Source organism: Lepidochelys olivacea (genome assembly GCF_965140295.1).
Source record: "Lepidochelys olivacea isolate rLepOli2 genome assembly, chromosome: 2".
NCBI classification, from domain to species: domain Eukaryota; kingdom Metazoa; phylum Chordata; order Testudines; family Cheloniidae; genus Lepidochelys; species Lepidochelys olivacea.
This window is the reverse complement of record NC_140412.1, coordinates 45,696,297-45,723,312: the sequence shown is the minus strand read 5'-3', so window position 1 is coordinate 45,723,312 and position 27,016 is coordinate 45,696,297. Positions and strand designations below refer to the sequence as shown.

The 27,016-nt window shown below is 36.6% G+C and overlaps 1 protein-coding gene across 5 annotated transcripts in view; it reads right to left on the bottom strand.

Moving 5' to 3' along the window:
* The window catches only part of RUNX1T1 (RUNX1 partner transcriptional co-repressor 1), a 154,653-nt gene that overhangs the window by 110,045 nt on the left and 17,592 nt on the right, over positions 1 to 27,016 (bottom strand). For 2 of the 5 annotated variants that reach the window (XM_084620755.1, XM_084620756.1), the window contains exon 2: positions 22,717 to 22,889. The exons of 2 other annotated variants lie outside the window; for them this stretch is intronic. In XM_084620755.1, the coding sequence (XP_084476881.1) occupies positions 22,717 to 22,804 (88 nt within the window). In that variant the 5' untranslated portion in view covers positions 22,805 to 22,889. Of the gene's footprint in view, positions 1 to 6,556; positions 6,630 to 22,716; positions 22,890 to 27,016 lie in introns of those variants that run through there. One more of the 5 variants, XM_084620758.1, reaches the window with a different exon arrangement.

Sequence of the window (27,016 nt, the reverse complement as noted above, 5' to 3'; positions counted from 1 at the left end):
GCAAAGCAGATGAGAATGGATAAGTCCCTATCTCAGAAACCTGATTATTTAACCACAACATTTTCTTGATCAAAGGGGATTCACTAGTAATGACATAAGCCTTCACAGAATTTTCACCAGTTTATACTCTATCTGAATTTGACCCAAATACATTTCTCTTCCTCTCTCCTTCCCCGGCCTCTCTTTCAGATCAGAAAGATAGATGCAATCAATTTAGATTCCTGGTCCTATTCTTTTCCCACAATTCTTTCAGTCCAAATGTTGCCTGTTCAGTTTTACTTGTCAATATATAAAATGGTATAGAGGTTATTATATGAAGCTACTGAATGTATTTCCATAATGAATGGGAACCATATGAACTGTACTCTTAATAACTGTACTACCGCTTACAACATTGCCTTTAGAACTTCAAAAAGGCTTCCTGCCACCTCTGACTTAAACTTTGTAACCGCTTAAAAGCATCGTTAAATTGCAGCCGTTGTCTCAGAATATACATTCACATTAACATTAAGCCAACTGGCTGGATAATTTAGGTTAATTTAGATGGGGGGGGCCTTGCTATGCCATTGGGTGGTTATTCCTTCTGAAGACATTTTAAATGGATGCCGAGATTTCTAAAACAGGGGAGTGAGGTTATTTTATTTTAAAAAGTAGAAATAAATGCATAAATGAGAAAAAGAGTTAATGAAAACATCTTCCTATGAAATCTAGACATAAACTCAGCTCCCAAGTCAAGTTTTAATGGCAACTCTCTGAAACCTTTAGGAGTGAAGTCTAAACAACTTTGCTAACACAGTTTGTCTGCAATTAGCACATATGGTAAATTTGCTTCTACCAATGTGATAGATGCCATCATGTGCCAGCAATGCCCCTCTGCCATGTACATTGGCCAAACCGGACGGTCTCTACGTAAAAGAATAAATGGACACAAATCAGACGTCAAGAATTATAACATTCAAAAACCAGTTAGAGAACACTTCAATCTCCCTGGTCATTCGATTACAGACCTAAAAGTTGCAATATTACAACCAAAAAACCCTTCAGAAACAGACTCCAATGAGAGACTACTGAATTGGAATTAATTTGCAAACTGGACACCATTAACTTAGGCTTGAATAAAGACTGGGAGTGGATGAGTCATTACAGAAAGTAAAGCTATTTCCCCAGGCTTATTCCCCCCCCCCCCCCCCGCCACTGTTACTCTCACCTTCTTGTCAACTCTTGGAAATGGGCCATCCTGATTATCATTACAAAAGGTTTTTTTCTCCTGCTGATAATAGCTCACCTTAATTGATCACTCTCATTATAGTGTGAATAGCAACACACATTTTTTCATGTTCTCTGTATATATATCTATATATCTTCCTACTGTATTTTCCACTGCATGCATCCAATGAAGTGGGTTTTAGTCAATGAAAGCTTATGCTCAAATAAATTTGTTAGTCTCTAAGATGCCACAAGTACTCCTCATTCTTTTTGCTTCCATACAATAATTCTTAAAAATTTGCCACTATTTTAATTATTTTAAAGAAATAATGGGAATAAGTGTCAAATTATCAAGATTTGAAGCAAGAAAACAAACTCATGGCCAAATTCAGCTCTTGAATACGCATGCACAATTCCTACTGATGACAATGAGAATAGGACCTGTTTATGTCATGGACAAGTAGTAAATAATTCTATATCTGAACCATAGATCAACATTTCAAAAGTAAGAGTCATGTTGAAAGTTGCAGGTCTTCAAAAGCATTAAAGGCTTAATTTATGTGGTCCATCTTATGGATGAGTTATCCAGTGTCATAAGTACATTTACCTGAGTCTTCCTTGGTATACATGCCAAAAGAGTAGGATATATCAGGAAAGGAAACAGAAAGGGGTAAAAGGAAGTAAATATCTCACTTTCCGCCTGCCCAGGCACAAATATTAACTTACACCTTCAAGTTCATTTATGTTCAAATTACACCAATATTGGGTGTAAAGAAATTTAAATTTCTTTACTCCAATATTGGGGTTCCATCAGTTGTATATACACAACGCCAACTGACCTCTGTGTTAGAGCAACTTATACATTATTATATGTATTACAGTAGTGCCCAGAGGCCTACTAAGCTCAGGGCCCTATTTAGACCTGGTCAGAAGATTTTCAACAAAACAATTGTCAGAAAATGCCAGTTCATTGAAACCAAAACTTTTCAAGGGAAAGGGTCAGCTTCAATGAAACTTTAGTAAGATCCAGGATGGAATTTCTGGTCGAGATGTGCCAATGAAAGAGAAAGAGAGATAAACCCCAGCAAGTACCAGTGGTTGGGGCACTTGCATGGGATGTGAGGGGATCAAAGTTCATGTCTCCACTCTGTCTAGTTTAGAACATAGACCTCAATCTGGGTCTCCCATATCCCCAGTGAATGTTATAACCATAGGGCTACTAGCTATCCTGGGATGGATTCTCTTTCTCCCTCATTTTTCAGAACAAATTTCAAAAGCATTTGTTTTTTTCCTGATATGGAAGAGAAAAATTTAAATCTCAAAAAAATTCTCTGGAGAGGAAAATCATCTTCCACCCAGCCGTCACCTCATTGTACTAGGCAGCGCACACACAGAGTGAGAGACAGTTCCTGCCCCAAAGAACTTACATTCTCAAAAAAATATCATTCTCAATTTGGCCCTTTAGCTTGAAAGTATTAGCATCTTAATTGCAAAGTAGTTTGGGGTCCTTGTTGGTAAAGAGGCTTATTATTAGCTATTATTGGGGTTATGGGTATCACTTACAATATGTTTGGGGAGAAACTAGCACATCGCAAGATACAGTTCATACCCAAAATGGTTCAAAATACGAGAAATAATTGTATGGAGACTTCTGAATTCACTACTACAATGGAAGGACAGGGACACACATCAATGCTTCAGTATGAAAGCCAACATATTTCTCAAAAATCGTCTGGGCCTGAAGAAATGAAATGCCCAACAAATTCCCTTGGAGTCTCATTGGTAGCACAACCAAAAGTGGCTAACGGTTATTTTTAAAGAATAAAATTCTTCCTTCCTGTCACACCGAAGTATAAGATAAAGACATTATGTATGATGACTGGAACAGTGATACAAGCTTAACAATCAGAGGTAAATCTATTTCCAGACATACTTTCTACAGTTAGCTGAAAACTTGTTTTGTAATACACAGAACTGTCCTCATGTAATAGTATAGCAACTGCAAGTTAAAACAGAACAAGTCAGTTAACAGACAGTTAGGAGACTTTTGCTGTATAACAACGTGGATTTAAAAAACAGGTGGATTATCCAAATGCTCAGCTACTAGGACACTAACAGTTATGTCCATGCAATTCTGTTTCTGTTCTTTAAAAAAATCATCACTTGCAAGCCCTAATGTTAAAACCAGAAAGGAAGTCTAGTACACAGTGGCTATAAATGCCAAATCAATTTTCAGCAGATAATAAAGTCCATGTTTTACAATCAGCAATGCACTGTTTTACTATCCAAAATGTAAGCTAATAATATATAGCTCTGCTAAATGGAAAATGCAGATATGCTGTTAAGAAACGGGCTGGCTGTGAGATGATGGATCATTTCTGCTGGGACCTTCTTAAAGCTATGTGCAAATGTTTTGAAAATATCACATGATGTGGCCATGTGTTAAAAATTACAGCCAGTTAAGTTCTCTGCTAAGAAAAATATGTGGGCAATTTATGAAATGCACTCCAGAATGGAGATGTCTTAAGTAAAACCAGATTCTGAAAACAAACCCATTTTTTTGAAACATGAACTTGAAAAAAAAAGTCGCAGCCACATCTGGAGAGCAGAAGGTAAAGAAGGGGTGGTCTGACCTAATACCAGGCCATCCTCTGAAAGAACAGCATTATTTCTGGGCTACAATGACTGTGATCACTGATTGTTCTTTTAAGGAAACCGTCCTGAATATTGCCATGGGCAATAATAAAAAAGCATTTTGTAGGCCAACATATGTACTATAAAATGACTGATAGAATTGTAAAGTTAAATACATAATGTTTGGAATAAAAACAGTTCTAAAAAACACACAATAATCAATCCACTTCGTATATGGCATTTGATCGAAGCACTGTGCATCTCTACATCAATGATTTAAAGATATATACTTTCGAGAGTCCAAATAAAATGACAAAACAGTTAACAAAGTTAGTGCAAATCTCATATTTGCAGGATTATCTTTCTAACAATATGTTTGCTAAGAGTTGTATTAGAGCCTCCAAGATCTATTAATTAATTTTATAATGAGACCCTCATTAACAATCTCTCTGATGTAGTTTTTCAGACATACTAACATGAGAAGGCTAGTAGTCAATTACATTTTTAAGAATGTGATCTGTTTGTCTTTGAAGAGAACATTTAATTTGTGTACAAGTGTTATCACTATACAGAAACCAGAACAGATATTTGATCTGTCTTATATTTTAGAAAAAAAAGAAAGAACTTTGGGTGTCAGAACTATTAAAAGGATGCTTCTGAAATCAAGACTATATTACACACACACAAACACACACGCTCACACAAAAGCAATGACATAATATCAGATTACACAAAAATACACATCTTTTTAATCTTCTGCAGATAATGTGCTTAGTTCTAAAACACAAAATCTGCCCCAGATGGCTAATAATGCCCATTGGGGGGGGGGACCACAATATTAAAGGGCTAAAATATGCTGTGAACAGATTGAGAGGTAGTTCATCATAGAGGAGAGTAAAAAAGTGCAGATGGGTGTCAAAAATAGCCAAGTGTCGGATCTGCTCAAGTATCTCCATTCTGGCACATGCTCCCAGTCACAGCTGTTAGTGTATTCTCTGTATCCAAGTGCAAGGTTTTCTAACACTCAGAGCCGACATTAAAAACACACTTCTTTCTTGCTACCACTTTAACAGAATGCTGGAAGTAAAAGATTTATGTAATGTTAAAGCTTAAAGAGTATTGATAAGTATATATATTTTCAGGTGTAGCTCAAGCCACTTTGATTAAAGATGCATGAAATTTTAACCAGCAAGTAGATTAAGTAATTTAAGTGCCACAGGCTTACTATGCAATAGGTTGTTCAAAAATCTCTACTTCAGTCATTACAATAGCATCTTTGTTAGTGTCTCAAAAGAAAATATAGAAGGCTCAAAATTAATCATGCTTTACATTTAAATATTATAAATATCAGACAGAGAGCCATATGATACTGTAATTTCATATAAATATATGCAAAATATCAGTTGTATTTTATTTACATCACATGCATCAATTCACATAATTTTTCAAATTAATGAATTGCCATGATATTTCTAATGAAGACCACATCCCAAAGAATATAATGCATGCAAATCAAATTTAAACTTTAAAGGGTTAAATGACCTTTCATAGTCCTCAGTTATTATCTATGCAAATTAATTTGCCCATATTTCAACCACACAAATCCTCCTAGCCTTGCACTTTGAGCAAACAGAGTTCCACTTTTTTGTTACAATCTCAGTCTTAGGATCAACAAACGTAGTATTGGAAGAATATGACAGTGCATTAACATCCTAAAAGAAAAACATTCTTTAAACAACTGGCAACACCTACATACAACTGCGGTTATAGCAAACTGACAGATACTGTTTCAAAATACCATCTGCGAGGTGTACAAATTCTGTGATCAAGTGCAGGTTCTTCTGCCTGTCCTACCCAAATTATCCACAAGAACCAGCCAGCTGTAGGATCTCTCTGTGTCCCTGTCTTTTTTATCCAGAGATATAGCCTGTTTTAAATCGGCACATGGCTCCATTCAGTCCTTACAAAAACAGCAAATACATTCTGCCATGGTCAGGCTTCTCATAAAAAAACTCAAACAATTCACCCTGTATAGAAGCAATATTTTCACTGGCAACAACACTTATCAATTAGACAAGTAGTCTAAAGATCCAACGATAATATTTTTGTGAGGAAATTGACATACTAAGATTTCCAGTTCCACGACGGTTTCACTAATTCAGCAGAATCCGTAAGATTGTTTAATTATTATATTATTATTAATAACATATTTCAATTTTTGGCTGGTGACAGCTAAGAACTGTGATTTATGGCAAGACTGAGATCATTTGTTTTCTAAATCTTCTTCACTTCTCTAGCATAAACAGCTTTGCAAAGAGATTATTCCCAGTGTACACCCATAATCTAAAGTTATATCTACACATAAAATGTTTGCAGATTACAAAATACAGCTGACAGTCATGAAAACCAGACTGAAGCTGTATTTCTTCTCACTAAAATTATACCCCCCCATACACACCTGCACCCACAAATAGGGTGACTTTCTACTATTCCTATCCCCATTCAATGTAGCATCCAAAATTACTGTACATAGTATCTTTGATAGTTTCCACACACAAATTCCCCTCCCCCAACGTTCACACACCACAGTTAGTATCTACACTCTCTCTATATAAGCTTGTACAAATCACCCTGTAGAAATTATTTTTATATACAATCAAAATATAATAAGTGTTTTTCCATTTAAATAAAAAGAGCTGTAATAATTTTAACTCACCAGGCATCCTTGAATAAAATATACACTGTAAATGGCTCTCTCCTAAAAGCAAGCTTATTTAGGGCTCAGTGCCTCCTGTTCTGGAATGAGCACAGAAAAGCGAGTAGGGCCATCAGAACTGGCTGTGGCAGCATAGCTGGAGGCAGGATGCTAGGCGCGTGCGTTTGCCAGGCAAAGACAGATGGAGAGCTGACACTCTGTATTGCACTTGGAGCAGAAATGTGAATGATGACAGGAGCACATGTGGCCTTGAACCCAGCCCTGTCTCTTCAGGCAGAACAATGACAGGGATGTGTGTGCAAATTATCACAACCCCAGCTCCCCTCAGCTGACTCCTCTTACTCTACCTTTCACAGCAAGTTCCAGAGGACCAAAGAATAGAAAGTAAAATGCAGAGTGATAAGATGAACACTGAATTATTCATTTTTTTCTTGAAAAGTTAACCCTTTCTTTAACTGCAAGCAATTAAAGCAGAGCATCTATTAGAACCAGTTCTCCTCAAAAAGTGGAAAACATGTTCTCATTTATTATTTTAACAGCCATACTTTTGAACGCCATAAGACCATGGTTGTTTATTTAGTTGGAAATTCAAAATATGTAAGAAGATATATTTAAAGATTTTTTTCTTTTCCTTTTTTCCTTCATCTAATTGTGCCATTTTATCACAGTGAACAGAGTATCAAAATCATTCCCTTTGTCAGCTTCTCAGTAGTATGTATAAAATAGAACACACTTAGAAGCAGACCACTTTTATTTTACTACAGTGCTTTTAACCCCCTGGGATTCCTGCATTGATATGCTCCAAACATTTGCAGCTACTCTCCTTTACCTTGCATGGTGATCCATGGGGGATGAAAACAAAATCTTCCCTGTAAAGCTTTTTCAAAAGCTAAACAATCATGTCCTCCTGATTTCTGAACACCCCTTAAATGTTTATCCTTCACATGAATAACATATGCCTGGCTAGGTTCAATGCACTCTTCCCTATTAAGCTTTAATGGACACCATGATACATAAAACTACAAGTCTTTGTTATAGTGCTTTATCTAAAGCTGGCTATTTTCCTCTCAGCAGTCCCTCTTTAGTCCTTTGTAAAACATCCTTGCCTCATAGGAGAAACATACGCCTGACACATGCCTTCTGTAGCACATTTAGGCTTATACACGATTCCAAGCACAAGGGAAATCTGTTTTTTCAAAAACTCTCCTCCAATTTAATACTTGCAAAATCTTCACTGTTTTACTAACAAAAACGTTTACAGCAAATCATTAAACACATGCTTTCCTTTGCCTTTTCAATGAATGTTCAAATTCCATATAGATACCAAAAAACCAAAAGATTTCATTCAGAATCTTCAGAAACTGTATTCTTTTAATATGAAAGATTCATAAAGACAAGAGTCTTTATATGTTTAATGTATGCAGTCCCTTGATTTCCCTTCATATCTTCTGCCTCTACTAAGCAGAAACAATCGTGCTTCCAGGCCTTCCTTTTCCTTCCTTTAGCTGCCACAAAGCGCTGATAAAATCTATTTTGGAACATAGAAAAATCCTAACAGCCTTTCCATGTCTGGTTCCCTCTGCCCATGAATATTTACTACTAAAAAAGAAAAAGTGTCATTTTTGAGAAATACGTCAGAAAAATAGAACTTTAAATGGCACCTAAAGCAGCACCCATAAGCCTTTCTTCAACTAGTGAAGCCCCAAATTAAAAATGTTTAATAAACAAATTCATAGTGATTACTCTGTTCTGTCACTAATACCATAATGCATCCTATTTATGAGACCAATCTTTTTGTTCATCTTACTCAGACGACAGTTGTAATGAGGTTCTGTATAATGGATTTCAATGTATTTGAGAGCCAAGCATAAACACTTTTATGAGAGATGGCTTTATGGGGGAAGGGAAGAAGTGGCAGGGGGAGAGTAATAATCAATTAAGTCTATGCCAGAGAGGACTTTAAAGAACTTGGCATTATTTTTGTTTTATTTAGTGCCCTGTTTAAAAACCAGTCAGTCTGCATCTGTTGGTTTTAAAAATTCTATATTCTACATGAAGGAGAAAACATTTTCACAGTTGGAAATGCAACCTTTCATCAACATAGGTGCAGACAGAATCAGCTTTAAAATAGAAAGTAATGTGTCAAAGGTGCAATGCATTTTAATAAAACTGAATGATATTCCATTTTAAAAGTCAGTCTTAATATCAGTACACTGTAAATCTCCAAACCATGGCTCACAAAATTGAACTTCCATATGCAGTGTGATTATGCATCTTTTCTATGTGTAAAAAGGCTTTTTAAGCTGTTATCTGACTACAGTAATTGCCATTTAAATTGATCCACGTCAACAAAACCCGGATCCCTGGAGATTCTCACCTAGAAGTCTGTTCGTGGAAGGGGCTAACAGAATGCCTGTGCATCTGAGACTACTTCAGCATTTTCTCAAGCAGCCAGCTGCATGAATAGTTTTTCCCCCCTCATTATTTAATACACTGAGGCAGGCTGCAACCCATTTGGCAGTCCTCCTTGAATAAATATTCCTGGATATGTTTTTTTCTTTTTCTTTTTTTTTTTAATGCAGACATTTAAAGATTGCTGTAACAATTTTTGCACACTTCTAAAAATGTAATAGGGCCAAAACGTGTAACAAAGATGGACAGTCAATGCCAACATAAGTCTGTAAAATGTTTTTCAATCCCTGCTTGTTTCATGCAGAAGAGAAAAAGTGTGCAGGGTAATTTTTGCATATGAACAATTCTGCTGCATCTTAGAATCTGGACAATGCATAATACCAAAATGAAAGGATACAAAGAAATAGTGAGAATTAGAATTTAGAAGGAGATTAATTTCAGTCAGTTTCTTTACCTTATGATACAGCTTCTTAGCTGATACTGTGAAAACTAACGCTTTACTCTGCAATCGTTCAAACAGTTTACAAAATAATTTTGAATGATCTGATACCCATCTGCAAAATTAACAACTGTAAGTGCTGCAAAGGTAGTCTCCAAACCCAGATACTTGCAAAAATAGATTTACACTGGACTGCAGAAAGTTCTTACTGTATTGTATTACTCAAATGAAAAACACACTCCTTTCTAAGACATTACAGTTTTAAAGTAGAGATTATCTTTTGCTTAAACCTGATTTACCAACAGGGACTAGAAGTCCACTGAAATGTATCTGTAGTTAATGAAAACTCTTTATTAACAGTGAAGGAAGAATCTGACTCAAAGCTTTTCTGCAGGACTTCTCAACTTCCCTCTCTACTTATAGCAGACTGTTGTGATACATTGTGACTTCACACAGTGGGTATTAAGTGAGTTAATTCAAAGGAGCTGAAACCTCATTGATCCTAATTGAAAGCAATACACCCAACCAAATAGTTTTCTACCCCATCTGCTCTGGCCTGCCACCAGCTATTCAATACAAGAGAATTAATAGTTTCAGATATTCTAACTGACCCAATAAAGGCACTCATTTAAGCAGGACTGCATTAACAAAGTGAAAAACCAAGGGCAAAATGGGTTCAAATGGAGCATTTTACTCCTATTTGGCTTTAACAAAGCTGAATAATGCTTATTCTGACTTTTTATGTGCAAGACTTGATAAACTGAATAAGAAGGCACTCAATGATCAGTCAACGAGCATTGATGAATGGTCATTAGGACCCCCCCTAATCTCAGGGAAGGCCATTCCATAAAGTGGCACACCAGCTTGAAAGGGCGGACTCACTAATGTCCAGATTTCTCCACTTGCTTGTTCCACTTTCACTTTCAGACCACTGGCCACCAAATGAGGCTGACATATTGGAAAATAATCTTTTATGGATGAGTGGTAAATAAAAATGGAAGCATTAACTGAGCTTTAAAATTCAAATCTGCTAGTTCTGTCAGACCTCCCCCCCTCACCCCCTCCCCCCCGCCAAAGGTTTTGATTTTCCACCCAGCTGGAAGCTATTAGTGTTTTCTTAAGGCAACCCACTGACAGGACAAGCCCACCTAATGTGTGAGCTGTAGGGCTGGGGGGAAACTCTTTCTATATGCTTTCCCAATTTTACTGTACATAAGTTTGACAGCAACTGAATAAACACACCTTGATATAAAGACACATGTTAATTTCTTGCTGCAAGTGAATGTTCTCTAATATTTCATACAACCACAAACCCAGTACTATGTTGTATTAACTTCATGGTGTGAGTTTTTTGTATAATAGAAATCTTATCTTCCATCATTCTAAGTAGTCCAAAAACACACAGAGGCCCCAAAGGATCAACCACCCTGCCCCCTCCCCAAATTTTAATCTTGATAAGAATGTCATCTCCCTCTACACCTAAACCCTTGAAAAAAAAGTTACTTCTTTTCTTGCAAACATTATTAAAATATTGCAGTATGGTATGTGATTATCTGTAACAGCAGCTCTGAATACAAGTGTCACAAACCACTTGCCAGATAACGCCAAGACATTTCCCTAAACATTTCCTGATTGGCAAAGCTTTGTGAGCTTCTTAAAATAGTTCAGTGGGATCTTTAAAATATGTCTAGCTTGGTGAAATGACAACCAAAGGGGGATTTGATAACCATCTACACAAACCGTTGAAGGAGACACATACCAGGCTGAGAGAGAATTGTTTAGGTTGTCTAAAAGGGAGTAGAATAATGTGATGAAACTAATTAAAGGAACATTTAAGAGAGAGAGAGAGTGTACACGCATGTGCACACATGAAGAATCTTAACAGTAAGGTGTTTTAGACCCAAGAAAATTGGAAGCCGCATAATTTCAGTGTTCTAATGAGAAAGTAGACCTATTAATAGCATTTCAGATCATCTGATAGGGAAGGGCAACCTTGGCTGTGGGATAGACTTGATCAGTGGTTTTCACCTTTTTTTCATTTGTGGACCCCTAAAAAATTTCAAATTGAGGTGCAGACCCCTTTGGAAATCTTGAAAACCACTGGACTAGACAATCTGTGTCTTTTCCATCTCTATTGTTTTATTGTTCTTCAATCAAAATAGACACTGGTTATAGAATAAGAACCAAATTCAGCAATGGTGTATGTGAGCACAACTCCCACTGGCTTTCAAGCTGAATCTGATGTTAAGTTTTAAAACAGTGGAAGTAAATTCAAATCAAATCTAGAAGAGCAATACCACAGAAAAAGATAACAGACCTAAGTTTCATTGCAAAACATAGGCCCCAAATCTCCAAATACTTCTGAATATGTGTGACTTTACTCACCCGTGGAGCCCCTTAACTTTAACGAGAGTACTCAAGAGAACGGCCACGTGCATATGTACATTTTTGCAGCATTGTGGCCATTACAAAATGTCACGTGAACATTTTATGAAACAAAACATTTGCTGTGAAATATGTAACACAAATCAGAACTAAGACTAATTTTTTAATTGTCATCATGCATGTTAAGAAAAAAATACTGCACAGTTTATGAATGAATTTTTCTTTTGGCTCTATTCAGTTATTTCTGAAAGGATGCAACAAAATACCATGATTGTATTTCATATATAAAGAAACAGAGAAAAATAATATGTTCCTTCCACCTAATCAATGCAGTGTGCATGATAATAACTAGTGCTTCTACACTGGGATCCTATTTTGTGACCTCAATATAAGCTTTCAAGCTATTTGTGGCTTTCTGATTTGAAGCTCAAAATGGTTTGACTTTGGTGGTGAAACTCCTCCTCCTGCAGTGTATTAATCCTCATTTTGACCTCTAATCAATGTCTTTTCATGTATAAGGTTTTCATGATAAAGAAAATGTGAGAGAATACTTGTGTATGAAAAGAGTGTATCTAACCACTGGCTAGAAATTCAATTCTTACTTTTTTCTTTGTAACATAGCTCAGTATTTGTGACACTAACTAAACATATTTTATTCATTTGACAAGGACTGTAACATTATATTAAAAACTTTTGTTTCAAAGTCACCACCTCCCCATTTTGACTGATGGCGAGTTAGTTTTGTTAAAACGCCAGGGTGATAGCATATGCTCCAATGAACTTTCCCTCCTCTCAGCACCAGAGACAAAAACCTGCAGCTCTGCTCTGCACTGGCAGCCATCTGGACAGCTTTCTCTCAATGCCTGCCCCACATCACACTGCAGGCAAAATTTCAGGGCTCTAGAGCTCTGTGGAGCTATTCATGACATACCAATTTCACATTTTCTGCTTGTTTGCTTGCAACAGTAAATGCTAATGAGGACTATGAATGACATTTTTAAAGACAATAAAAAGGTCTCCAAATCCCTTGCATATGGAGACACTGTTTTCTAAACTTCACCTTCTGTTAGGGAGCTATTACACTCTAAAGGAAAAAAATAACCTAAGGAGAACAATGAGATGATCAAAGCATAACGGAGTCCTTAAGAATTCCAAAGAAAACAATGTTTGTAAGCTAGGTTAATGAAAGACAGATTTTATGCCAATGTACAGTAATAACACTTCAGTGCAGTAACCATCCCTTTCGATAGCTCTGCTACTTCTTATCACAAGGGCTCATTAATTATTGTCTCTTTGCAGGAAAAAAAACAACTTTCAGATATCCTGCAAAACCTCAAAAGCCAGACATTTGGATTTTTTTAATTGCTAATCAGTAGATGACTCTGAGAGTAAACTGTTATCATTAATTGGGTTGAAATGCTATGCTTTCATAGAGATTAATGTAATGACTAAGCATGGTCAAGATAAATATCTGGTTCTAATGTTTTCTTTCCCAGATCTGCCTTTTACAGTGTTGTTATTAATACACATTAAAAAGTTTTCTTACTTTGTGTAATCTGTTTTACATTTAATTGAAGACTGTCTCCTTATCATTAACAGGAGCAAAACACTTTCAAGAAAATCCACCAGGTGGAGCAAATACACAGCAATACAAAACCCTTAAAATTATTTATGATCATATTGCCACTTCCAAGAAGAAAAAAATGTTTTATGAAAATCCCCACCACCACCCTTTTCACCCCTCCTTTGTAGATATATTGATTAATTTGCACTAATTTTCTACATTAACAAACACGTGCAAGCTCTGCTTAGAAGGCCTTAGTACAAAACTATGCATTACAATGTAGTTGTAGCTGTGCTGGTTTAGGGATATTAGCGAGACAAGGTGGATGAGGTAATATATTTTATTGGACAAACTTCTGTTTATGAGAGAGACAAGCTTTTGAACCACAAAGAGCTCTTCTTCAGCTCTGTGTAAGCTCAAAAGCTTGTCTCTCTCACCAACAGAAGCTGGTCCAATAAAGTATTACCTCACCCACTTTGACTCTTCTATTGTGTTACAGGTCAGTTTCAGCAAGAATTTGCAAACCACCATATATACACCCCAGGCACAACACAAGCACACACACACACACACACTCTGCATATTTTCACTGCACAACCCAAGTGTTATACGACTGTATACAAAAGATACTACACTAGAATAGTGTTAAGATTGTAACAAATTGATCAATATAAAGAAATTCAAAGTAAGTTACCTCGTGGCTTCAAAACTATTCCATTGTGCATAGATTGTGGTGGTTCTTAGACCAGTCAGACTAGCATGTCATGTTACGTACTAGATGTATGGTAGTTCCAGGAAAAAATTTTGTAGAGTGTGTCAGCGTTCACCAAGTATTGCCTTTTCTCTGTGTGTCATATTAATTGGATTATCTAGAGTAGGGGCTTCCAAACTTTTTGATATGGTGGACCAAGTCTTAGCAGAGGAGTTGTCATGATCTGCCTTTCCCATTTATAATCAGTGTCCCACTGGTAACTACCATAATTTCTTACATGGAAAACTAATATAAGCAAAGCGATATATTTTTAGCTTCTTCTAAATGCAGTTTAGCAGCTGGGAGCAAGGAGAGTAACCAGTAACTGTGACCAACCAGACCACCAATGATGCATGGACCACAATTTGGAGAGCTCTGATCTGGGCAATGCTTACTGTCAGTGACTCATAGGAAAGCATGTTTTTAGTGGGACAAATTTCCTTTTACTTTTCTTGCATCTTCCATCTCTATGGTCCAAAGACTAAGTATGTGAAACAGTCCTTGGGAGAGAGAGAGAGAGACAGAGAATGGAAATAATTCTGGAATCCAGTGGTTAGGGCTCCCACCTGGGAGGCAGGAGACCCAAATTCAATCCCCATGGACCAATCAGTCTTTCATTATTTATCCACAGTGGAACAGCTTCAACGTGTCAGAATATCCCACAGCTCAGAGGTTAGGGAACACTCCTCAGAGGTAGGAGACCCTTATTCAAATCCTTTCTCCCCCTCTGGCAGAGGAATCAAACCTGGATCTCCCACATCCCAGGCAAGCATTCTAACTGCTGAGCTAAAAGTTATAAGGTGAGTGGCTCCACCTCTGGCTGGATTTTGATTTGGACCCAGTCCGGTAGATGCCCTCTGAGCACACCTGCTAGATTGGGCCATGCACGCAAGTGAGGTGGCAAATTAGGTCCCCTGGTTTGTGAGTCACTCCAGGACTTAGACAGCAGATAGGAATCTAGACACTTAGAAGGGGGCAGCAGGGCACATGCCCAGAGGCAGATACATAGGCACCTAGGGAACTTTTACTCTGAAAAAATTTAGGCTCAAGTGAGTTTATGGGCCTACACAGTTCGGCAGGAGTTTTGTGATCGCAGTGGAGCCAAAACTGGGTTTAGGTGCCTAAATAAGTTTGTGGATCCCATCCTTTTCCTCTCTTTGACAAACACTTCTAGGGTCTAATGTTATATGTGCTATCAGCAAAGGTAAACTTGTATTAAACACTAGAAGTACTATAAGATCTAACAACTGGGCTAACATCTTGGGCCAAATACTGTGCCAACTTAACTTCTACAGACATGCACAATGGAGAGAGTTAGCACAGAATTTGGCCTCTGGTAAGTACCGCTATTAGTGATATCTGATGGGACAGTACAACACACTCTCTCCTGGGGATGTAAAGGACTGTGGTCTCTGCGTATGTTGCAGCCTAAGATGACTCCTATCTTAGTCTTTTGTGTTAACTTCCTTAATTTTTGTTTCTTTGATATAGGGATAGAAGAGACAGTGGTTCAAATATTACATCTAGATAAAATCAGATGACTGTGATGTGCTCTACAGGGGCTATATTGTGGCCATTGAGAAACAGAAGCAAGATCTAAACCTAGAGGTGATTATTAAGTGGAGTCCCATACAATTTACACCAATTAATACCATGAGGTCATCTGAACTGATTGTCAGTAAGTGTCCAAGTACAATTCAAGATGCTTGTTTTAACATATAAAGCTCTAAATGGCTTGGGACTTGCTATCTAAGAGACCTTTCTCTATGTAATACTGCCACAGCTAAGATCAGCAGAGGCACTCAAGCAGGAGTCCCTGGATTTAAAATATAGAAAGCTGTTTTAAGGACATTCTCTCTGAGATGGTCTTTGAATATGGCCAGTGACTAAGGCCTACTTTTTCCTCCCCAATCTTTCAGGTGTAGTGGGGAAGGGGTTATGATTATTTTCATTGTGCCTTTGATGCAGAAGTTTTATTGTATTACTTGATATGCTGGTGTGCATTTATTTGTTGTAACGGGATGAGCAGATGATTGTGCTATTATACTGTGAACTTTAAACTAGAAAGGTGTTTTTTTAGGTTTTATAAATAGATAGAAATAAAATTTACATATCCATATAAACGCACATACTTTCAAATATACCACAGGAACATCACAGTTACAATAGAGTACAACAGCTCCATTTTTAATCACGTAGATGCATACAACCCAATTCTTATTTACACTTAGGCTCCTTTACAACACCCTGACAGAGTAAAGAGGCCTTCAACTGGCTGTAAGTGTAACTCACATCAACTTTAAAGCCCATTACACTGCCATAGCAATATAAGTGGACCTTAGTGTAAATAAGAATTATGAACCTGATTCTCAAAGTGAGGGATTATGTACATATTTTAGAGCTCTTCAGAACATGATTATCGATCTGATATACTGTAACAGCTCTTTTGTTACAGTCTCTCCTGCAAATCCTTCTTAGATGGAGGATTAGTGACACAATAGATCATAATGACTCTTTTGGTCCCATTACACTATCATTTACTTGCAGCTGTGTATGCGCACTGAAGGCTACGTTTTCCTCTGGATGAATCACGTAAATCCCCTTCATGCTAATGGGAGTTTATGCATGTGCATCAAGAGCACAGTATGCCTTTAAATTTGCATGAAGAAGTCCTAATGAAATACTTGGAAAAAATAAATTACTGCACAGGCAATTTCCACCCCACTCACCAAAATATCCAAATGTCACTAGCCCACGAAAGAGCTGAATCCTGCTGTCCCTATGCAGGAAAACTCCCATTGATGGAAGGTGTGCAAAGAGTAAAAGAGTAAAAATCCTGGAAAATGTCAGTGTAATAAAATGAAGGCATGGTGAAGTTACAGGAGTAGAGAAAAGACATCTGAAACCACAAAGATTTCTTTGGACTTAGTGCTGCTCATACCCATATAAATCCATGGAAATCACTTGAGTTAAACCAGAGCAAATAAGAGCAGATTCATGCCCTCTGTATTTCTTTCCACTTCTGTCTTAAACAGTAGTTTATATATCTATTTATATTTACATTTTAAGCCTGCTCGACTGCAAGTATTTATGCTATATGTATTGCTCTGGCAAGTTTTCATAACCATGGGCCAACACCTTACTCATGTAAATAGTCCTATTAAAGGGCTTGACCCTGACATCCTTATTCATATTGAATAGGGCCTTAGGCCCTGATCTGGCAAAGGCTTAAGTTTCAGCATGTTCCTAGATATTTGCAGGATCAGAACTTACTCCAAGGGTAGCTACACTGAAATCAATGGGACAACTCATAGGGTAAAGCTACTACTAAGTACGGATAAGAACAGTAGGAACTAGCCCAAAGTTATTGTATTGTATTGTAAATGGAACACTAAGTTAGAACTCCTGGAAAAATTATGAATTTTAAGAATGGAAGTGCTGACAGACTCTCACCATTGCTCTGACATGCACCATTAAATATCCTGCTTTATTTTATTTCTCACATGGAATAAAACTAATGCAGCAAAGTACTTTGGAGATGAAAAGCTCAATGTGTTAAATATTCTTATTGAATTAATAAGATGGCTAGTGCAAAGATTTTTTAACATTCTCAAAGTTTTTTAAATTTATTTTATGGCACAAGCCCCATTCAAATTATTGTGCTGCTCTTCCAAGGATTTCAGTTCAAAAACATAATTTTTTAAATAAGTTAAGTAAAAGGGAAAAAAAAATCTAGGCAAAAAGGAAAATAATGAAAACCCAGACATGAATGAGTTAACATTTTGTTGTTATTGTTGTAGTCAGCATTACACCAATGCCAGAATTTTAAGGGAAAGACTGAAAAGAGCCAATTTTTTTAAATCTTTTTTTTAAAAAATCAGTCCTATCTGTCAGAGTGTTGTCCAGGCTGGGAGAACAGCACCGGCAGGAACCTCAAATTCCTGACCAAACCCTCTTCCACACAATGCCTCCTGAATGAAAGGAACCCAGGCCTGGCAGAGATAGCCTGCTGTCAGGAACCAGCCCTGACGTTTGTGGACAGACAGGGCTGGCCTTGCAGGATGTCAGAGTAACAAACTGCTGTTCGAGATACTGGATTTTCACACACTCTCAGCCTGGATGTTTTGCTCTTCAGGTAATTAAACAAGGAAGCAGGGCTGATGTGTACGAGTCTGACCCCGGTGCTGTGGCTCCATGGTTCTGCATATCAACTTCCGCAAGAACTGCCTGGAGCATCAACAGAATCTTCTACTCTCTCTCTCTCTTTCCCACCCCCACCCTGCAATGCCAAGCTCTACAACGAGTCCTCTCTGGTAATGTGTGCTGCTGTCTTATTTTTTTTCTAATTAAGGAAGACTAAATTACTTGTACAGTCCCACCAGCCTTGCTGCCGCCTTTAAAAAAAAAAAGGTAAAGAAATGGTTACTTTCCGATTGATATCCCCATGCCTTTTATACATAATTGTAACAGCAGCAGAAGGTAGATAATGTGCTAAACTATGTGCCCAAAGGGCGAGGGAAGGAACCCTATAGGTATATGCTTTTATTGGGCTCATCATCCTAACTAAAATTACTTTTGAAAAGTGAGTGTTTTGTGATTTGCCCAACCATTGTTCAATATTTTAAAAATGAAGTTACTGTAATTTAATCATCATTGCTGGGGATGTTTTAGTTTGAGAACATGTGATAAATCATATAGAGCTGTAAACTAGAAAAATGGCTCCATATTTTCACTCTTTCCTCCCCAAAGAATTTAAAATCTGGAGTTATTGGCTAATAATTTCTAAATTGCTTGCTGTAATAAACACAGAGATTGCTTTGTGACTGAACTCATTTCTATGATTTTAAAATAATGCTGACACAAAATGATTTTAAAACATGCATAACATATTCCTGCTTCTTTTGAAAATCCATAGACCAGAATATTGGCTGAAAGACAGAGACCAAAAGAGAGGAATACAAAAACATGCCTGCTTGTCTGTGTTGAACACAAAGAACATTAAATGAAAACAACTGGCATGCTGCCAAATTCCTATAGAGGCAAAGAGATTCAAATAAATTGATTTCACGCATCACACTGACCTGGGATCAGTGAGCAGTGGTACAATACACTCAGAGCTCCATGTGGGGCAAGCCCATTAATGTTATCAGAGCCCTAGTATATTACCAGGAGAGAAAGAAAAACAAAACAAAACAAAACCCCTCTGCAAACTCAGAAAATCTTTTTGAAAAAAGAACTTGAAATCACTTTGTTTCAATTATTAATAAAGATATAAATTTGTGAAAGCAAACGGTCTGCACCTTAGAGATTACTGAAAATATATTTCTTTCAAATTAGAATTTCTATGAAAAACCATTTTTATATTACACACACTCACATATACAGTAAATGCACTCAGACATACATGCTGAACTTATGCTATATATATTTTTACATACACACATTCTCTACCCTTCCTACTTCTAATCATCGTTGCCCTCAAAATTAAATTCTTCTCTTTGAGTTTCCTCTTTTCCCCTCCTCCCTCCAATGTTTTATATAGATTATTGGCTATTTTCTTTGTACTTCAAAAGCTGGATTCCTGCCCACTATTTTCTTATTGGCTCAGAAAGTAAGCTGAACAGAATGGTCACCATTTACAACTGTTCTATCAACTTGACCTATAGAAAAATGTATCTTTGGAAGTCATGAGCAGTGATTTTCTGTAAACACACACACTCACTCAAAAATGACCCATTAGCAATCTGACTTTCTTATGATGAGTGAAATAACCCATGTGTGCTCTTGTCATCCATCTTTGTTTTTCATTAAGATCTCCTACACTGCAATCAAGAATAATGCCAACAAGCCACAGGTGTGCACCACATGAACAGATGAAAATCTGATTGTAAGGGGTGTGATGATGGTTCTCTATCTATAATACATTCATCCCAAGGTACTCTTGTACATCTGTTATATGTTAAAGGCTTTTTATTTAAATTGTAGCCTTAGAGAGATTTATGCAGGCAAGCAACTACTACTTTAAAGGGCAAAATAAATAAATACATAAATAAAAGACAGTGAAGTAGCAAAACCAAGGGTGAGGATGCACGCTTATCACAATGAAAGGAGTTTAGTGTAATAAGAAAAATATAAAAGGAATGGAAGCCATTTAGGAGGTTAACTTGACTCCACCATCTTTTTATTTTGTCTTTATTAGCTTTATTTAGTACCAACCAATAAGTGAAATATTTTGCTTTATAACGTTGACATTATTACCCAGGTTATTGCAGACAGACCAGCAGGTATTGGTCCCTGGCCCATCTCTATTTTTCATGAGCAACCAGATGATGTCTATACCCTTCAACATTCCATCTGAAAAGGCAATGTCTTCCGACCTTAATGGGTATTACATACATTTGTGAAACTGGGATGAAGGTGGCTAGATACATTGCCATTTTGGGGCAAAGTTATCCAGAGAAAGATGATACAAGGTCATTATTAGATTTCAGAAGACATATGATTCCATTCTTGGCCAACTTCTTAACTTGTTCAGCAAAATTTAAACCCAGAATTTACTGGAAGTTTAAAGTCACTGGCCAAAATTTTCAAATTAAGGTGCCTACAGTTAGGCACATACATGTGTATTTAGCAACCTTGCTTTCAGCAGTTGATGAGCATCCCAGCTCTTACAGAGATCTAATAATGCTAACCACCAATCAATGTGCCTCTTATCTAAGTAGCTACAGAGCAGCTTATCCATGAAAGACTTTAGTATTCACACATTAAGACCTTGTCTACATTAGAAAGTTCTATAGTTAAAGCAGTACAACACCCCCTAGAGTAGATGCAGTTATATCCAGTTGCATATGTGTAGAGGTACTGTATACCAGGTTAGCTATACTGTATGGAAAGGCAAATAAGCTACACTGGTATAAAATGACTTTATATGGACATTAATGCATACACACTAGGAGTTGTACTGGTGGCCTGACTTGACCCGTGGCAAAGGAGGTTAATTTCACATCCTCCCCATCCAGTCAGAACACTTCATTGGCATAAAGCAAGATCATTCAGGCTTTATGAGGATGACGTAAACTTCAGCCACACCACTATGTAGCAACAACATGAATGAAGCACGTTAGAAGACATGCATTCTGCCTTGCAGTACATTTCCATTTCTCCTACCTGTGCTGTATTAGCAATAAACCACAAGAAGCTACCCATTAGAATGCTACTGTGGTATACTTCAGGCATGAAACTCCTTAATTTTACATATAATTTGTTTTTAAAAATCCTTTATAAAAACAATATTGGAGGAAGATGTATGCAAAGTACTGTTCCACTGTGAAAAAAGTCCATAACAGAAAGATAAGAGAGGAAATAGTGGGGAAAACCTTTTCACAGTAGAAACATAGCAGTAAAAACATATAATATATATGGGAGGAGAAACGCTGGTAGAGGGGAAATAATTCTTCCTCCAAAGCCAGCTAAGGGAATCAGGAGTACAGAGAAGCAGCTTGCTTGCTTAGGACTGACCTAGGAATTAGAATTTAGTTTAGAATCCCAATTCTGTTTTTTAAATTATTTTAAAGGGTGCATTTACCCCAGTGCACAAAGCCCACACCAACTCTCCATACTATCTAGGGTTTAAAGTGGTGATGATGGTCTTCTGTTGGCCCTCTGAACGGGGATGAATTTCACAAAGGATTACAGCTGTGGTAATGGGGTAGAGGAGAGCGGAGATGCAAAGTGACATAATAGGATTTAGCTGCATTTAAAACTAAAGCGTCTAAGACTTGAAACCAATGAGCATTGACCCTATGGACTGTAGGATTTAGGCCTATGCTTGTTGTATACTATACTTTTACACCATCTCCTTGAACAAAGAAAGGTTCCCATTCTGAAAAGCTTACCTGTTTACCCAGAATTATTTAAATTCCATTTAATAAATATTTTGTTATTCTGCTCTCTAGACAACTGTTTCAGAAAATACCATTTCTTACTTACAATAAACACTGGAATTGTGATATAGCTTTCACACTTTAACTCCAAGTTTTGTTTTACACATATCAGATTTTTTAAGTACACCAAGAAGCACTCCATGACAGAAACAGAAAACTATCCAGACTCAATATCTTTTTATTCAAATCTATCACGGATTCCCTCTGTGATGTATTTGCCTAATACTCTGTCTACACCATAAATACATCCATGTCCGCAAACCTGGTTACAGTTGCCACTTCCCCGGTTTTCAAACATTGTTCCAATTCATAATGTTGATGGGACCTTAACCATGCTTCACAACCTGGCTAAAGCCATGTTGGTAACCGCATTAGGGGATACCCATATTGTATAACTGTTTTCCAGAGGTGTCTGAATTTGTAGAATGGACAGGGCCTTAGGAAAGTGCAATGCTGACTTATTTTTCCATTTGTCCTGGATTCTTATCTGATGATATTAAAACAAAGTCACAAATATGAAACATGAAATCTGATTAAGGCTTTTTGGAGGCTCATATGGGGCTGTAAGGGGAAATTTCTTTTTTTAATTACAGTTTACAAGGGAAGGTACGGTAATTAAAAATAGGTATGTAAATTATAAAAATCAAATATTTATCTTTTCCTTACCTTGACAAAATTCAAAGTTCCCTTTTTTCCGGCAGTCACCTATCACTAAACTCAGTGCTCTCCAAGTGTTTCTTTTGACAGATATCATTCTCCACCAATCGCTCTGCTAATTTCCTCTCTCCTTTTCTGACTGGGACAGATATTATGTTCACCAGCCCAGAGATCAATCTTTTCTATTGACAACAACAAATGAAAAAAAAAGAAGCACATATCACAGCCAGTTTGAAGCACCACACCCCGTTATTTGCATAACAGCAGGACTTTTTTTTAAAAGGAACAGAAATAAATGCTGTCATTCTAAAGCAATCATTACCCACATTTTCTCAGATAAATAAGGAAGTACTTTTAAATTTTATTAATTATTTGTAGAAAAGCTGTTTTATAAGTTAACACTTTACAACAGTCCGTGCCATAGATAGTAATCAAACAAAGGACGAATACAGTCTACATGTCAACATCTCATCCCTAACTCATTTCTCAAAAAGGTGTTTCTATTATATTTCATATAAAATAATAATATATACTTTACCTGGTCCAATAGATGCACTACAGAATCACCTTTAAACTAATGTGCTATGCGTTATGACCTTTACATTACACACAACACTGTTGTCTCTTCTTATGAGTAAACAAATTCCAAATAATGGGAGATCAAAAGTCATGCTCCTCCCACCTCTGAAAAACCACCCTAATTGCCTCAAAACTGGGCTACTAAAATACTTCATCATTAATATTCAACGATATTATAACAGGAAGATCTAGCATTGCTATAGTTAAGATTGTCAGCTTTTCCAAGACAGTGCTATGTTTTACAGGCCTTTCTAATTATGGTACAACAGAAAGATTTTCAGAATTAGGCACGCACAATTACATGCATGCTTCAATTTGCATCTACAGATCAGGTATCTAAGGACATAAATTAGGCATGCATACAGCTCTGGGCACACCTACATGAAAGTAACTGAAAATCTGGCCCAGCATTTCTTCTGGCCTGGGCCCATTTTCCAATGATCAAATTCATATTTACACTGGAAATCATAACCACTTATATATTTTTTTTAAAATCCTTACATTTTAAAGTTAAGACTTACAGAATGAAAAAGTTTACTACTTAAAGTACTTTCTTGAGTTTACACTCAATTTTGGTCTCAGTCCTCCAGCCAAACTTCTGTTGATTTCAATTAAAATTACAATGAAATGTCAGGACAGCATGACTTAAGGTGACCAGATGTCCTGATTTTATAGGGACAGTCCCGATTTTTGGGTCTTTTCTTATATAGGCTTCTATTACCACCCAACCCCTGTCCCGATTTTTCACACTTGCTGTCTAGTCACCCTAGCAGTACTGGACCCAAATTTTGTCAACTGTTAAGCTTTAGATGTAGCATTTTGACATTGGCATTTTGAAAATAACCATTGAAGTATGGCTAGGGTATTCAGTTTGAATGTAGTAATTACTTCTACATAAAGATATTTATTGCTATTTACCAAACTCTGCACTCGTTACCATATTTACCTAAGAGGCAATAAAAGTTCCCTTTTTATCTGTCCTCTAACATTAATTGTATGCTTTTTTAAAATGATCCTTAATATAAAACACTTCACATTTCCATGAGTGTATCCAATATTATATGTGAGGTTTTTTTAAATGAACACTTAGGGCCTGATTCTGACACTCTTGCTCATACTGAGGAGTATTTTACTGAGCAAGAAGTCCTATTGATTTCACTGAGATTGTTCAAGATACAAGGTTCTACTCAGCATAAGGATAGAAAAATCTGGCCTGTAGTAAGAGATATATATAAAAACTTACTCTGAATAATATTATTGCCTAATAGAACTCCAAGATAACAGCTTGAAGTGTTATCTGTAATCCAAGTTATAGTGCTAGTGTCTAAGTATTTCAGTAAATATAGTATGGAAGATCATACACACATTACAGAGAGACTTTTGTAATTACACAGGCAGACTACAACTGTTTAGGAAGGTATTTCTGCATCCATTACCTAAATTTGGATTTATGGCAGACTTGAAGCATTAATCTCATATTTTGTATTTAACAATATTACAATTAATCTTTTACCATCTTTCTACTAATCTTGCCCCAATAAACATGTTCAAATATGTTCATTAGGCAACATATATCATTTTATTTGAATCTACTGAATATAGTGTATTCCTTTTCATCAAGTGGGGGGGGGAATTTTTTAAAAAAATTCTTGCTGCATAAAACAATATATTTTGAGTTTCTTCCTTTTAAAAATCATATCCTCTCATCCTATCTTTTAAAAATGTTTTATCTTCCAACTAGTTCTCTGTTCCATCCCCTTGCACACCCTTTGTATGTGCTATACTTTCCAAAGTGATAATAGTATTCTGATAAATCTATGGTATGGTTATATATGTTGTTACTTTTTGCTTCCTGATTTATAAACTCTTGTTGCTAGAATGTACATGCAAAGTGTTCTGAAAGCTAAATTCCACTCAAAGCAGAATGGCTCAAACAATTTGTAGTCCTACAAGACTGTTATTAAAAAGGCTCAACATGTTGTATTACCATGGAAATTGTGGAAAACATACATTCCCAAACAAATATTACTTTTTCTCAATGGTATGAAGTAATGAAAACCACATGTGTAAATCTGCGATCCGTGCAGTAGTTCAAGCTGCAGCTAATACAAAATACAGAGAGTGAACTCTGCCATATAAAGGATTCTTGTTACAGAAATATAATGTGAAAACCAGATGCAGACAGAAAACCTTAATCACAGATGGGAATGTAATCACTGGCATACAGAATACTTTTTTGATCAGTGTTAACCATATGCGAAATGTATTTATTTTCTAAGGAATGCAATAACTTGAGAGAGCCTTCTATATGAATTTGGTTAACCTCATATTCACAATGCTTTTATCTTACTCCCTTCTCCCCTCAATATACAAGCTGAGCCAAAGTTTTAAGAGGAAGAGTCATTGGCCCTGGCAAATCATTTTTGTATCAGTTTATCTTTCAAAAATTTAATAGGATGTAAAGACTACACATATCAGAATCAACCTCAAAAGAAATCAAATGCAGTTACCCATTACTGTATTTCTCAGTTATTGCCAGAAATCCCTTCATCACCTAAGCACACTTCGCCAGAGGATTATATCACCATTTGGTTAAATTTTTCCTTGAGCATAATTTGTAGTTCTTCAGCAGTGCAGCAATAAAACCCTTTTTTAAAATCAGCTTGGGTTTTAAAATCATAGCTGAACTCCCTATTCTGATTAATCTCCTTCCCTCTTTATAACAAGTAAACAGTTGCAAAAAAAAGCTGTGGTGTCATCAGATTAAAACTTAAGTTTCCGCTTGAAGCACGTGGCCTTTATTCTAACTATAGGAAAGCATGATATAATGGTGAGGTGCTGAGCACCCCCAACTCTCACTGACCTCAGTGGAGTCCATGGGAGTTCAAAGACACTCTGCATTTGGCACGATCTGCATATATACTGCTAAAGTTGTTAATTTACATCGTGTCCATTATGTGGCCTAAGACTCAGATGATATCCTATCCTGTAACTGCTGGATGAGGATAAAGCTGCCAACCTGTTGGGTTTTATTGCTAGTGAACTCAAAAAGCAATTTCTGTTCAACTATCAAAGAAGATGCAAATACTATAATTTTGTGCACTTTTCATTCAAAAATATGTAAATATATTTTAAATTAGGTTCATCCCTCAGGCTCTTAACATGTTGCCAGTACAACCTAGTGTTACAAAGGTTTAGCACTCGTGAGCTATATCATGGAATGTCAATCCTATATATAGTTTGTCATCTGGTGCAGGTTAATTTCATTTTCCTAGATAGTAATTAAAATTGGTCATTACATTGGACTGCAAACTAAAGATCAATATAAGAATGAATTGCAAGTTTTAAAATATTTTAGAAATGGCTTCAAGAAAATAAAAAAAGAAGTAAAAGGTCAATGAGTTCTAGCATCTTTGTCTTAGTGCTAACTCCCATTAGCCTTAGCCTAGGTTAGATATGTACATCAAGGGGAGGACAGACACTTAAGGTATTCTGTCACTGGACTCACGGATTCTACCATGGTTTAACCTAAGGTGCCCCACAAAACATTTCCACTCAAGTTCTTCAAAGATACTTTTTGTAATGTTCATACCCCCTATGTGAAGCTTAAAATAAGCTGTTTTCTATGCTCAGATAACTGGCTTTTTTTATTAGAATACTGTACTTTCTATAGATTTTATGTATTCTTCAGGTAAAAGGTGCACTTAAAAAAAAATCTTGCCTATTTGAC